The sequence below is a fragment of the Corapipo altera genome, unplaced genomic scaffold (assembly GCF_003945725.1).
Source record: "Corapipo altera isolate COAL_440 unplaced genomic scaffold, ASM394572v1 46, whole genome shotgun sequence".
NCBI classification, from domain to species: Eukaryota; Metazoa; Chordata; class Aves; order Passeriformes; family Pipridae; genus Corapipo; species Corapipo altera.
This window is the reverse complement of record NW_020884883.1, coordinates 1,751,248-1,767,629: the sequence shown is the minus strand read 5'-3', so window position 1 is coordinate 1,767,629 and position 16,382 is coordinate 1,751,248. Positions and strand designations below refer to the sequence as shown.

The following is a 16,382-nucleotide window of genomic DNA, read 5'->3' as shown; positions in this document are numbered from 1 at the left end:
CCCACTCTCAAAAAATTTACATGTAGTATTATAGTAATTATTAATTTTGAGATTATGTCCTAGTCAGTATTTCAAATCACATTGAAGTCAAGATCAGTTAATTATTGCTTTGATGCAGGACAGAGACAGGCAGCGGCAGCTCAACACAAATGAGAGGCCATGTCATATGGTAGAGGAGTCTGCACTACATTCGCTAGTTCTGACAGAAGGCAAAAATGTAGACTGAAGGATTCTTATCCGGTTTAATTATTTACACTAATGATATTTTAAGAAATAATTATTGCTTTTATTACTTTAGAAGTGATATCAGAAAAAAATTACAATTGTGAAAATGGAGAAGAGCACATAATAAGAAAATATACAGGAAATTGAATTGTCTAACAATTTTAATTCAGATTTTTGTAAGAAGATAAACAAGGATTTTTTAATAAAACAAATTTATAGGCCTCTTCTACTTTATTACATTCTATATGATGATACATTCCTGAATGGCCACTGCATGATATATGTATACATAAAACAAAAACATCACCAGCAAAGATTTTCCTGGGAAAGATCAAGGGAAATATTATTGCGAAATATATGCCCACTTACATTTGCAAACAGGTGGCCTCCCTCTGTTGCTCCATAATCCATCTTCTTGACACACTGCTGTTGCTTGTTGACTTGATTCTAGCTTGAAGCCCTCATTACATTCATATATCAATCTACTGCCCAAAGTGAATTCATTACCTATAACCGAACCATTCCCAGGGGAGTCAGGAATACCACAAGATACAGCTGAAAAGAAAGGAAAGAAAAATATAAAGAATTGGAATTATATCATATATATCTTTAAAATATCATCCCACCACTGAAATAAGAAACATGGATTAGTAATTTTGGCATATCCCATTCATAACAACTGATATTAATTTTCTGTCATATTTACCACATTCCAATAAATGGAATAGTATTTAAAACATGGATAAAAACTTAGAAGTGCATATAATATAGACAAAAATTGTATAAATAATTATATGGTTTAATCCAATCACTGTAGAGAGAGAATTTTCAACATAGGCTAAGGGCAATCATTTGTTTGCTAGGGAAAAAAATCAAGGAAGTGTCCAAAGCAATTTGGTCCAAGAAAGGAAAAACTGGACAATTCTTAAATGTTTTCTAATAGTCTGCTTCCATTCTCTCAGAGTTTCTTTCAATCCTGCACTACTACAAACAAAAACTCATATTTGTTTGTTCCATACATATAAAACAATGTTATTTAATAATTGAATTTAATTTTTTTTTTGTCTGATGAGAAAAGAACCTGAATAAATGACTAGATAGGAAAGAGTTCCATTTAAGGGTATTATTCACATGTTTTATCACTTATTGAGATACTTGACTAATCCAGTTCAGTATGCCAAATATTATGGGAATCCAAGCTTACTAATTTTCCATATCATGAAGGAAATTATTTGCTGAATAATTTTCACTCTTTTTTTGCACCTTCTGAATTTAACTCTAGATGTTTTTTCACGCTCACAAAATTTAATTTGCTATCAACTTAGTGAAGTTTGAGTAGCATCTAGTGTGGTTTTTTAGGCTTACTTATTATTTATTTATTTAACCAGGGTTCATTTAACAGTATCTCATAATATACATTTTAGGGTAGAGTGTAATTATAAAATTATCTATTTCAGTCACTTTTAGGAAAGATCTCCAAGTCAAGATTGTCTTCTGCCATCTGACCTCTCAGGTCCCTTGCTTTTGATAATGAAAAAAGGCAACTCTCCAGTATACTTTTTAAAATTTATTTTAATGCTATGTTTTATTTGAAAGTAGTTATTTATGTACAGAGATTAACTGGAGGAATGTTCCACAATAAGCTGCTTCCTTAGTAACACAACTTCTTGGCGTTTTTTGCATCTTAACCAGAAACATTTTTGTCTTATCAAAATTGAGAATATCTCCATTAATGGGTAGCAGCTGAGCCTCCTGCCACTGGAAGGAATAGTAGAGGGACAGAGAAGGTAGAGACAGGTGATAAGGAAAGGGTTCTTGAGGCCCACACTTATTGCTCTTATTCGTGTTAGAGAAAGTGGAGAACGGGAAGAATGAAAGCAAGTTCCACAGCTTCTGGGAGAAAGTCTTTGTATTAGAAGTCTTTTCCTACTCAGGGACCAGAGCAGGAGGGATATCTTTTCAAGGCTCTGGTGTAGTATAGCTGCATGTGGTTAAATGCTCTATCCCTCCAAAGACCAGTTTAATCCTCTACATACAACTAGAACCCACTCTGACCTTCTGTCATGTAAGCAGAATTTTTTACTTGCAAAAAGTTCATTTGCTTGCTGAATTGACAGAAAGTTAAATGGTCACTCTGTTTTAGTACATCATAAAAATGACATTCATTGCATTCTCTATTTCAAGTCATAGTTACTGTGAAAGGCTTCAGTGTCCCCAGAGCCTTGCACTATGTCCCCCCATCCAATTATCTTCTGTCTTGTGTCAATATGTCTGAATGCTTGATGTAGAATGCATTCGGGTTAAGATTTAACTTCTTGTCAACATTTTCAGGTCTCCTTTCTGATATCAAAACAATATTCTCTGTGTTAAGTGTGTATACAGTTAATTGTATAAAAACAAAATTCAAAACTATGATTCTATCCACCCATCTCATGTATGTCTCCATCTGTACACACAGGTGGACCTTAGTCTATTTCCCTCTAAGCACTCCAAACATGAATTAACTTCAAATAGCTTAGCAGAACAAGAAGATTTTATTATGTCATTTGAAAACCAAAAAACCCTCTCAACCCAGGTCTCTTTAGTTCATTTTAGAAGCAAATGATTCTGTTAGCATTTGCTGTTCACCTTTGGCGATAACCTTTCTAGAGACTCATCAAAAAGTTCAAGACTGAGTAGCTCTTACATGCAAGTTATTTTAAGGAATAAAAGATGTTCAATGCCCGGTCACACCCAGGTGGGTCTCTCAGTTATGTCAGGTTTGATGTGATGCCCAGTATTCTAAAGAACCTCAAAATCTATACTTACCTGCCACAGTTCAGTACTTTCATTCTCAGTGTGTACCTCAGCTCTCTACTGTCTCTTTTCTTTCCTAAGTTGTTGCTGAATCTTGTTCTGCTACATTGTCAGGCTACTCTCACTGCTGCTTTAGCTACGGAAAAGCACTTTGGTACTGTTCCTTTCACACTCTTATCTGTTTATTTGTTGTTTGTTTCTCTCCCTGAAACTGGGATTGGACAAAATTATTCCTGTTACTATTAATTTATTGAGGCTGATAATGGCTTTTAGAACAGCAGTGTCCAAACAAAACATATCAGCAAAGACAGTTTCACTAACCAGTAAGTACTTTGACATTTAAAGTAAAGTTAGCTGAAGTAAACTGACTGAAATGGCGTGTTGTCTTTGGACGGTGGAAATAACGTCACTACTGTGTTACAACCAAGCTCCCAGCTTCCCATATGACTGTAAAACAATAAAAAATGGTGTGAGAAAATCTTCTGACTTAAGAAACTGTCAAAATACTTCTTAGTTCAATGATTAGATGAAACCGACAGGTTGCAGCTGGGAGATGGGCATTCAGAGTGTGAAAAATATAAGTCAAACTTAACTGTATCTATTATCTTGCACGGCAGAAAAATATAGTTCTTCCAATGCAAGCAGAAAAGCCTTTTATGACCTAGACACTGAGATGCAGTTTTAATTGCTCTTTCATGTTCTACATGTCATACTTGCATTTATTCCTGATCAAAACCTGTGAATTTAAAGTTTATGGCAAGCCTTTAAAATATCTATGTACCTATATCCCTTTAAAGCAGGCAAATTCACTGCATACAGAAATGAAGCTGGAGACTGCATACAGTCAGACATTGAGTTTATTTCCATGCACTGGAAAATCCCGAAAGTCAATCCTCAAGCTTTTATTGTTCGGTGACCTGTTTCTGGCATTGAACATAGTGCTGAGAAAAGCATTTAACTACCCTAAAATTAAAGATAGAGAAGTCCCTAAAAGCAGGATTCAAAATGAAAAACATGCTGAGTGGCTTATGTGTATGATATCCAACCAGAAACACTGGAGAGAGCCATGCCAATTCTCAGACTTGGATACACACAGAAACAAAGACAGTGAGAACAGGGCTGTGGGTGTAAAAAGCCATGTTCTGAGCCGTTATCTACTCTATTCTCCTATCGCAAGTCAAAATTATACTCGATCAATGTTCATCTAATTTGTTTTTGAAAGACCTCCAATAACAAAAGTTCTACATTCTCCACAGGCAATCTCTTTCAGTATTTCACTAGCTGCTCTGAGAAAAGAAGAAAAAAAAATAAAGAAAAACTTAATATCCTACTAAAGTAAGCTTAGCTGTAATTCCTTTATCTAGAAAGAACATAAATCAATTATTTCATTCCTCTTTTGAACTACTTTTAGCATATTAAAAGACTGTTACTAGGTTTCCCCTTAAACCTCTGGGTTTTTTTAGTCCAGAGTAATATATTTATCTTGCTGTTTTATATTTTTTTCTCACTCTCAAACGCACGCAGGATCACTCTCGAGGAGAAAAGACAACGCAGAAAGAATTGTATCCTGCTGCATATACCACCTCAGGAGTCTCTCTGCTGTGCCTTTTGCAATCGGATATGTCTGTCTCGTATTGGCCTCATAAGCCACCACCGTGCCTGTAACAAACGTGGATAGTGCCTTCCTAAATCTTTGTTCGCGAAGCCTAGCAATGATGATGATCCCCATGTAGAGTTTTGTTTTGCCTATGTGACTTCTCCTAGCACTTAGTGATTTTCGTGGGTACCTAAATTCCAGCCAGGGTCAAACCATGACAGTAATATAACACTATCATGAGCTGTGGACTGTTTGTAGATATTATAGATACGTATTTTACTAAAGAAAAAAGTTCTGAAAACATGTTTTTCATTTGGTCTGTATTGGACTGCATGAATAGTTCTTAATGCTTCAACGCTGCACACATTCAATACATAAGTCAATATGCATTTGAATCAACTCACAATACCAGTGTGTCTTTCAACATACAGCAGTATTGACAATGCTGTATCCTTGTTTTGTGAAATATTCTGTGTAATGAAATTATAGAAGCATACATAACAAGGAAGTATTATCTTACCTTGGCAGATTGGCACAGGAGAATCCCACTGATACATGCCATTCTGGTGACGCCTACATGTTGCATTATTGTGACCAATCATTCTATACCCGGGTTTGCAGTAGTAGCGAACTTTACTTCCAGCGGGACCACCTGTTTTATTTACAATTCCACCATTCTTCAAGGTAGGGTTTAAGCTGCAATAAGGAGCTAAACACCAAGAAAGAGACATTATTAAAAACACATAAAATGCACTTAATGTGCAAAAATCACATTATTTATGACATGTACAACCTTTGAATATCACTGAAATTGGTACTGAAACCTTTGGAATCTTCAGTGAAGATTCAGTCTACTCATGCAGAAGCATTATGAAGTTCAAAAACATAATTTATAATCACAAACCAGTTTATGTTATTGCACATGAGGAAGCTACAATCAAGAAACACAGATTGTTCAGTGAGTTTCCTCAAACTTCGTAAACAATCTACTTCACATTTGATAACTTTATAAATACAAAAATGTTCTTTGAGCTTCACAATGTAAAAAACCAAACAGCTTTATTAAAAAAATCCAGTACACTTAGACATCTAAGTCAAAATGTAAAGATTTTGTCAAATATGTTAAAAAATTACATGATAAATAACAATACCCTGATTCATCAGAGGCATTTTTTCATACTAAAATGCAGTTAATTTTTTGGTACATGTTTCTTCAAAAATATTACTTGGCAATGGTATTATTTTTTTATTAAAATAATGTAACTTAACTCAGTGTAACTTCTTAAATGCTGAACTTATACTATATGTGAGGTAAGATAGAATACATTTGTTGAAATCTAAGTTTTGAAATAAAAGTAAACTATGCTAAACTTTAATCGCTACTCTACTAGTATTTTTTACAGAGAGGTTTCCATGACCAGTATAGTCCTCAAGAACTTGTTCTCAAGGACCAGGAATCAGAATGGGAATGATTTCAGAAGTGGAAAGAGATGTACAGCGACTGAGGGGACTTACGATATGGACTTTACAGTTATTATGTATATACACATTGTATGTTTCCCCAGAATTTGTATCTCTAGGGCATGCTCGGGCTTGCCTGCTTCCCTGCTTCTCTACTTCCCTGCTTCTCTACTTCCCTCTCTGATTGGCTGGAGAAGCTGCAGAGAGGAGACAGCCACCATTGGTCCTTTCCTTCCCCGGCTCCTCCCACGTTCCTCCCCCTTTTTGCCTGTGTCCCTATCCCGATTTGTTCCCCCGTTTGTCTGTCTCATGTTCCACCCCATGTTCTGGCCCTTTCCCCATCTGAACTGATAAGAAATCCCGTGCACGCCTCAATAAAGCATTCCGTCTGCACCCCTACCTTGTCTCCGAACCCATTCGTGCTGTGTCACGGCCCCATCCCCCCTCGGACTGTGGCAACTTGTGACATATAAATGGAAATGATTAGACATGTGTTGAGGAAGTAAAAAAAAGTACAACTTTTTTGTGTCAAAAAGAGAGTAGCAAAGACTATTTTTTTAAACAAAGTCGCAAAGTGTGTATGTAAGGATGGAGTATGGTTATCCAAACTGGACACAGATCAAGCAAAAGTACAATATAGTTTGACACACGTGGAGGTTAACACAAATCTGTTTGTTTCATGCCAATATGTATCACTGGATAAAAGCAATATAAAATAATTACCTTGATTTTATATGGGTGTAAAAGTCACTGCATGTTTGCAGCAGGCATGTACCATGTCAAGTTTTCAGAGATTAATACATTTTCAGGAGAAGCATGGCAGGACCATGGCTTGCTGAAAATAAATCTGATGGAACATCCACCACTGAAATAAGCCTGTGAACATTCTTCACAGGGAAGACAGTGTTGAACTCCACTGATAACTAATGTCAATACCAAGGACACTGAGACTGCAACTACTGTTACAATACTAACTCCCTTCATCATACTGGAATGTGTCTTAGGTATACTGTCATGTTAATTTTATTTTCTGCAGAAAATTATTTGGTAGAAGTTGGGGTTTTATTTCACAAGTGCATAATTACAGATTTTGCTATACAGCTTTCAGTATCTAGCTCTTTGGGTTTTTGTGGGGTTTTTTGTTTGTTTGTTTGTTTGTTTTTGTTTGTGGTTTTTGTTTTTGTGTTTGTTTTTGGTTTTTTAAAATTATTTTTAATGTATATTTTGTCACCCTAAGGTGCACCTGTGGTATCTATTACTACCTAAAGAAGGATATTTCTCTTTACTGACAGAGATCATAGAGTTGATTATATTCCTAACTGAAATGCTTCCTTTAAATATCTAGATTAAGATGCAGTGTATCAAAGTCAATTTTTCCAAGAAATGCCACCCAATATAAGCAGGAAAACTAAATCCTATATTAAAGATGCTGAAAATGCTGTCATCTGTTAAAATTCCATTATATACCTCTCAATTAAGCAGCATTATTTCTACTTGAAATATTATTTCTATATGTCCTTTCTCTTTGGAATTATTTAAAACAAAACCACTAAATCATAAAGGGAAAAATTAAAACTAGAATTAAAATTCATAAACCAGGTTGGTCCAGTAAAACAATTGTCTAGAGTCACGTTCTGTGCCTGTTATAAGCACAGTAACATTCACTTGCATTCCTAACTAAATTACATTAATTTTAAAATTACTCTTTAAATTTAATAGGGGATTTGACATTTAAAGAAACATAATAAACACAACTTTAATTTTCCTTACAAACTATTGAAGAAAAAATTATATTGTTATTGCAAAACAAGCAGGTAACAACCAGTAAAGTCAGCTCCAGTAACCTCTTATGCACTATTTAATTTTAAATATCCTAGGAGATCTTAAGAATAGCAAGTGAGTCATAAACACAACATACCATTCAGATAAAAGTCCAACTTTATTTCCTCAGTGCTGCAATTCTAGACAGAAAATATTTGCCTGTAACTCAGTAATACAGAATAACAATTCTAACCATACTGTTTTTCCTTATAGTAGCTTTTATTTCTTCTTCTTTCTTTTTCCCTTAAAATCATTTGATCTGGGCTAGCAATTCTTTTATTAAACTGCAAACATTTCAGTTATGCTAACAGTAAATTCTTGGCTAGACATAAAAGCATAGGGATTTTTACTCATAACAAGAAATTTAGCATAACAGGTTGTACTTGTGTTCTGATTTTTTTTTAGCTGAGGTTAATTTCAACAATATATATATGAATTTCCAGAGAGATGATCTTTAAAATGGCATGGAATATGGGACATTCAGGCTGCCGAATGACACAGAATGATGTCAAAATACTGAAAATTTCCTTGGGAGGCATAGGGGAAATCTATCGGTCATAATCGTTGCTTATGTTGTAACAATTATATCCTGAGTCCGAAAGGAATAGTTTAAGCTCTCCAGCGAACTAAGTGGTGTTGAGAAAAAAATCAAGCAAAAAAACTTTTGAACTAAGAAGAAATTGATACAACAAAACAAGAGGAACACAAAACAACAATATCACTCAGAATTTACTTTAACATCACTTTGGCAATATTTAATTCCTAAAGGTTATTATTGCATATGACCCACAGAAAACTATATCCTCCCTTCCCACATATGTTGATGACTCTGCTGCTTTCAATCATCTCTTCAATCTACTGTTACTAATGCTTACTTTTCCTGACAACCCAAAGTGAGTGAGTGGCAGCAGCTGCATGGAGATGGAAGAAATAGGGAAGAAGAGATCTGGGAACCAAGATGTCTTGATAATGCTTTGTGGTCATCTGACATTGTGAAAGTTAAAGGCAGAGGTTCAAGTGTGAATATAAAACTAGGAGATGTGTTTGACAGGGAAGGGAGGTTATAATTGGAGAAAAGAGAGAAAGAATATTTGACACAAAGGTGCTGGTTTTAAAAGCCCAGGGGAACAATAGCGATGACAGATTACACAATGAGATGAGAAATAGGAAGGGAGGGATTGAAGGCTAAGAGTCAGTGATGAAAAAAGATAAAGAGAAGGACTTGGTTAGCTATTAGAAGTGGCACCTAAAGGATGGATGTATCAGAGACTGAGATTAAGTTCAGATTAAAATGTGATGAAAGTAAATATATATACGATTCAGTGAAAAAAACTGGAAAGAAAAATTTATAAAACTGGAATTGATTAGTGGGAGAGAGAGAAAGAGATCAGAAACAGAAGCAAGGAAAGACGAGGTTAACAAATTAGGGGAGACATTATAAAGAGAAAGCAAGGGAAATTAAGATGGGAAGCTAGAAGGGAAAGATTTGATGAAAGCTGGATAAAGAACAACCTTATGCTGTTTTGCCAGAGAACCATTAAAAGTATACCATGATTTGTAGGGAGGGGTAGGAAAAAGGTGGAGATCAAACAAAAAGGTTGGGGAGCACAGCTAGACTGGCTTGGTAGAGGTATTATGATGAGAATGAGTGTAAGGTTTGGAACAAACAAGTTAGGGTGAATGGAACTACAAGAAGTAAGGTGAATTCCTTTAAGTACTGTGAATAAACAGAGAGCAGTACAGAAAAGATCCTGGATGGAGCATCCTGGGAGATGTAGTCCTGAATATACTCCCACGCACATGGGACCAGTGGTGGTTGGTCAAGGGAGTCACGTGTTACTTTGAGGTGCATATAAAAGGCAGTGTTTGCTTCCAATAAACGGATTTGGCTGTTGAACTCTCAACTAGCTGGGTCCATATAGGTTTATTTACTTATTATATTAATAAAACCATGAGATCCCACATATCAGAAGGGGACTGTGCTCACAGAAGACCTATACAATTTCATGGCTGTTAATAGAGTCTCTGAAACCCATAATATGCATTTTGTGATATAAGTCATATATATTTTGCTACCCTCTGTTTAAAACAGTTATTTAACATAGATTAGATTCACCTTCCATTCTTATAAAAATGTATGATAATAACATTTTAAAGTTGTGGCAGTAGACTGGTAGTATGTCAGAAACCAGCAATAAGGTTACAGTTAAGCAGTGCCTGTAGTCCTCATCCGCATAAAAGCCCTACTAAAACTTAGCAAAGGCAGCATAATATTTATAGAATAGGCTGATACTCAAAAGATTTTATTATGTCTAAGCTATAGATAGCATGAAAAGAAGAAACACATTTGAAGAAAAATAATCTAAAATTTTGAAGATGGATTTATTTTACAACTCTGAAAAATACACTTGTTGATACAGTGAAGGAATATTGACAAGACTCCATACAATGCATTCTCAACGTATAGTTTAGTGATTTTTAATCTGTTCTTTAAACTGAACTCCCTCTGGAGCCCAGGATGAAGCACACATAACATCTTCTAGTGTCAGGAACTGACATATTAACAGAAGAACCACACATAAGACAATAAATAAATGTCTGAAAACCTGAAGTGTAAACAAAGGCTTGAAGAGTGTCAGACTGAAAACTACAGCCACTGTTAGCTGAGTGAAAATTCTGAGTTAAGCAGAAATCCATACAGTGAGGTCATAAAATATTGCAGCCTTGTGTCAAGGACCACTGGGATAAAATGTTGGTTTTCTCCCAGCCAGTTGCTGAGAGGGGAATCTGCCCTGGAATGTCATGAGGCTTAGCTGAAATAGGTGTAATGACAGACGAGTGCTCTCATCTAGGAATGGCAATGTTTTACCACAAAATGTGACAAACTTCTATGACCATTCAAGAGACCCAAGTAGTTTTACAGTTATAGATTTAATTTACTTTTCCAAATGACATAGCATCCACATTCTTTTAAGGTCTCTTAGATACCAATATATTTTGCAAGGCAACATACATTTTCGGCTCACTTGTAATCAAAATATCCATTTCCAACTTGCAACTGAATACCAGCAGGGTAATAACTGCCTAGCTAAATCACATATAACTAGTCAATGGATGTGTGGACAGCAACACAGATAAACACTGATTTCGCATTTGCAGGACCACACTCTTCCTTAACAAAGCATATTCTCTTAATAGCTGGAACATTTAAACATCTGTGCTGAGGTATTTTTTTTGTTGTTTGAGACACTCTGTCTAAGGGAAGTTCAGTTAAATAACTCCCAATTAAAAATTAAAATTCCTTTAAACTGGATGTCCAAAACTCCCAGGGGATTTTGTAGGTTTCAGTCTCTACAGTGAATAATATAATATTTTCTCTAAGAATTTATTTTAGCAAAGGGCCTGATTTCCCATCAGTATCTTTGATCAATAGTAAAAAAATAATATGAAGAAGATATTTATAACTATTCATAGAAATAGTACTATTTGGAATTATAAATATACAAAAAACTTTCCTTCAAATCCTGTGATACCTTTGTTTAGCTTACATGCTAAATTTTATGTTGACAGATAAAGAGTCACAGCTTAATACACTGCTTCCTTCTAACTTTCTCTTTTGGATACTTACTTGTCTTCATCATCATATTACCAGGGAATCTTGAGTCTTTATACTGCTATTCTTTAAATATTCAGTGCGCTAGAGTGTTACCATAATTTTCACTTTAGACACTCTATAGATAAGAAATTTGACACTGGTTTAAGTAATTAGGTAAGGTCGCACAAGAGAATTAAACGTACCTCTTCTGATTTCCAACCCATTTCTTTAATTAATGGACCATCCATTTCCCTTTATAATGTACGAGATCAAAATGGAGAACAATGCTCAACCAAGCAACAAGAAAGGATTGCGCTGTCATTCTTTTTCTTTTGCATTTTAGCTTTAAATCTAACAAATAAATAGCATGAAAACACAAGGTAAACTTGCAAAGGCCTATTCCCTTTTTAGTGATATAATTGTAAATGTCTACCCCTCCAAAAACTAAACATCTAACTAAATAACCTGCTATTTATAGGACAGACTTTCTTACTGATGATTCAACATTTATAAATGATTCTGCTTATTTGTCTTGATTCAAATTACTGTATAAACCTCCACTGTGACCTTCCTGCTGTATTTATTACAGCAAATCACCACATACAAGTTTAGGAACCAGAGAAGAAAAAATTATACAGAATCTGATGAACTTCTTTGTACACTTCCCTTGTTACTAATAACCAGCTACTGGAAAATGTAAAGACAAACCAATCAATAGCTTTTCCTTTTAAATTGAAATGGAGAGGGAGTAGGAACAGTAGTTTCCCATGTACAAAGCTTGAAAATAACATGAAATGAATGGTGAAGAATTATGCTTCTCACAAAAATATGTGAGGTTAAAAGAACATAGTTAAGGTGTGTTGGCTTGACCCTGATGCCAGGTGCCCACCAAAGCTGCTCAACTGCTCCCCTTCTCAGCTGGACAGGGGAGAGAAAAATATAATGGAAGGCTTGTGGGTTGAGATAAGGACAGGAAGAGATCACTCTCAATTAGCCTCGTGGGCAAAACAGATTTGGCTTGGTGAAATTAATTTAACTTATTACCAATCAAATCAAAGTAGAATAATGCAAAATAAAACTAAATCTTAAAAGTCTTCCCCCTTGCCCACCCCCTTCCCCCACTTTTCCCCAGGTGTTCTGGTTTATCTAGGAGAGAGTTCATTTTCTTCATAGTCACTAATATGAGGCTGTGTTTTGGATTTGTGCTAAAAATAGTGTTGATAATACAGGGATGCTATTGCTGAGCAGCACTTACAGAGTCAAGGCCTTTTCTGCTCCTCACACCACTCCACCAGTGAGGAGGCTGCAGGTGCACAAGGATCTGGGAGGGGACACAGCTGGGACAGCTGACCTGAACTGACCAAAGGGATAGTCCACAACATATGATGTCATGCTCAATAATAAAAGGTGCAGGAAGAAGAAGGAAGGAGAGATGTTTGGCTTTATGGTGTTTGTCTTCCAAAGTCTCCATTAAGGTGTGATGGAGCCCTGCATTCCTGGAGATGGCTGAACACCTGTCAATGGGAAGTAGTGAATGAATTCCCTGTTTTGGTTTGATTGCATGTGCAGCTTTTATTTTACCTATTAAAGTTTATATGTTTATATTATCCAACATGTTTTCTCATTTTTACTCTTTCGATTCTCTACCTCATCCTTCATCCTGCTGGGGGGGGGAGTGAGCAAGCAGCTGGGTGTGGCTTAGTGGCCTGCTGGAGTTAAAGAGCAATGGGTGTTGCAGTCAGTTCATCACACATAGTTCCTGCCACTCCTTTCTCCTTTGGAGGAGTATCCTTCCCACTCTTTCCCTGCTCCAGCATGGTGTCCCTCCCACAGGAGACAGTCTTCTATGAACCTGTTCAATGTGAGTCTTTCCCACAGGCTGCAGTTCCTTACAATCTGCTCTAGCACAGGTCCCTTCCATACGGTGCAGTCCTTCAGGAACAGACTGCTCCAGTTCAGGTCCCCCATGGAGTCACAAGTTCTGCCAGCAAATCTGCTCCAGTGTGGGCTCTTCTGTCCATGTGTCCACAGGTCCTAACAGGAGTCTTCTGCACCATAGGTTTCCCATGATGTCACAGCCTCCTTCAGGCATCCACCTGCTCTAGCATTGGGTCCTCCAGGGGCTGCAGAGGGACAGCCTGCCCTGCACCCTGGTCTTCACCACAGTCTGCAAGAGAATCTCTGCTCTGGCGCTTAGATCACCTCCAGCACCTTCTTCTTTACTGGCCTTGGTGTCTGCAGAATCCTCACTCGCACATATTCTCACTCCTTTCTTCTGGCTGCTGTTGAGGTTGTTTTTTTTTCTCTTCTTAAGTACATTATTGCAGAGGCACTACCACCATGGCTGATGTAGCCAGCAGCCAGTCTGTCTTGAAACTGGCTGGACTTGGCTCCATTAGACATGGTAGAAACTTCTGACAACTTCTCACAGAAGCCACAGTTGTAGCCCCCCTGCCACAAAAATCTGGCCACTCAAACCCAATATAGAGACCTATGGTGGGGTTTGTAATACATACATCTACATATATCTAGTTCTACTGGCAGGAAATTACAAAGCAGCTAAGTAACCACTTGCTTTATTTACTTTTGAATGATTAACCAAAAGTTAAACAAAAGCCTGTAAATGTTACAGAGGCAATGACAACTTAAAAAGTAGCAAGTGAAGTACCCAACTGGTTCCCAAGTCCTTGTACCTCCACCGGCTATGCCAGGTACTGTAGTGCACTCTCATTCTTTCTACTGCTACTTAAAAAAGAAACTTCTTCTTTTCTATGCTTTTATCCCAGCTTTCCTGGGTAGGAATATGCTGCAGGGTTATAAATCATTGAGGGAGAAAAACCAAGAAGCATGCTCTTCGGGAGTCTTTCAAAGCAGTTTCAAACTTTCATCTCTTATAGAGTGGGTTTCCTAGCCTGGGCTCAGCCAGTTCCACTTTCTGCACTCACAGATCTTCCCTATTTGTAATATACTGCACAGTTTGGGTAGAAACCAGCTGCACCAGGAAGTCAAGTTCAAGAACTACAAAAACATTAAAAAAAAGATATTTCAGCACACAAGACCTTTTCCTTTTTTTTTTTTCTTCCATTTTAGTGACTTTACCATACTACATCCCTTTCAAAGAAAAAAAAGGCATTACCTCCCTAGAGCTGCAAGAAAATCAAACAGATGCTTCCCCTCCTGGCTTCATTATGCCATACACATACTCCATAGACTAAGAAAGAGATCATTTAATATCTAGGTGTTAGTGCAGGTAGAAAATGCCTTATTTAGACTAAAATCATGCTAGTGCCTCTATAATATGTCAAAGCCCTTAAAAGAATACCCCTCCTCTGTAATGCTATGGTTTTTTTCTACTGAGATTTAGTGAAAAGCCTTAAACCACAAGATAGAAAACATACCATTAATATTAGAAAACAGCTTACACAACTAAATTTGGACACTAAAGAAAATATTAAACATTTTTTCTGAAAGCTTCTATACTTTTGAACAGTGAATAAAATTTGTAGCTACAAATGAAGTCTAGTTGTGACAAAGCTACAATTTACAAAATTTTGTGCACTGGCGTAGCTGGAGAAGAGAAGGGTTATGGGAGGGCAGTAATTCATTTCAATAGGTTCTTCATTATGAGGAAGCCTGCTGGCTCAGTCACAGCTGCCACAGTATCAATAGCCTTTTTAGGATCTTGCATTTTTCCTATTTTCATGATGTTGCTCTCCCTCATTAAGATTCAAATCCAATTGTTTATGCTGCCGCTCACTGTTACTCTTCTTTCATGCTGATTATTTCCATTGAATCTCATGTAAAACGTACAGAAGTTTAGAGAAAAATGCAGGCAGTGACTGCTAGTGAAGTGGAAAAAAGCTAAACTGTTGTTTGTTCCTAAAACATAGCCATAAGGATTGCATATCTATCTCCAGCCTCCCAATTTTATTTTTGCAGCTAGTGCCATAATAATTGATGAATTGAGCTTAGCAATTAGACAGACCACTTCTTCACTACTGCAAAACGTGTTTTGTGTGCAAGCAAAGATATAAAATAATTTCCCTAAATTCCTCAAAAATAAGTCTCCTTAATAATTTGATACTTACAAAACAAATCCTTCACATGAAGTCTACTCTTGTGACCCTGATATTGCTTCTTCACTTTGAATTAACAACTGAAGGCCCACTCCCTTCATTGCCACACATTTGAGGCTGTGGTTTTCTTTGTTTGCTCTTGAACACTCTCAATCCATCTATGAAGTCCTGCAATTGCTTTTTCACTATGAAAAACTAGGTAAATCTCCAGTATGCTTGAAAACAACTTTCCTTTCCATCTCTCAGTTTCAGTCTGTCTGTAGTAGTATTTCAAAGACTTCTTGCAAGCTGGAGATAATGCTTTTACTGACTCCTTTTTTTTCCTGACTGCTCACAGTTCTGCTAATAGTTCTTAAATCCCCCAAACAATGATTATTATGCTCTGAGCTGAGCCCTGATCTTCTGTTTCAGCAATAAGAGAAACTTCACAGAAGTTAGGCAGGCAGTGCATGGATGGTACAGAAAAGAAGTGAGCTTTAACGTGACTAAATGGGAGATACTTGGTGCTTGATGAAATGTTCTGCTAAAACATTCTTAATATTCCTTTCTCTAATTCATACTGACAGTTATTAAGAACCAAAATTAACACACACAACCTTTACATTGCTAATCAAGTCCAAACACAAAAAAAGTGCAAATGTTAATGACAGCAATTGTCACCTCTCTCTCTCTCACACACTATTTACATCATGTAAATGATCCCTAAACTAAGTCTTTTAGTACCATTGTAGATGTATGAGTGGAAAGATCTTAAACAGACTGAAAACTGAGTAAGGGTCATTATGTCTAATCCAGTATTGCAATACATTTT

General features: G+C 36.5%; 1 protein-coding gene across 5 annotated transcripts in view; it reads right to left on the bottom strand.

Annotated features, from left to right (window-relative positions):
• The window catches only part of CSMD1 (CUB and Sushi multiple domains 1), a 1,093,278-nt gene that overhangs the window by 78,181 nt on the left and 998,715 nt on the right, over positions 1–16,382 (bottom strand). For all 5 annotated transcript variants that reach the window (XM_027640975.1, XM_027640976.1, XM_027640977.1 and 2 more), the window contains 2 exons: positions 5,139–5,327; positions 595–780 (listed from right to left, as the gene is read on the bottom strand). In XM_027640975.1, the coding sequence (XP_027496776.1) occupies positions 595–780; positions 5,139–5,327 (375 nt within the window). The remainder of the gene's footprint in view (positions 1–594; positions 781–5,138; positions 5,328–16,382) is intronic.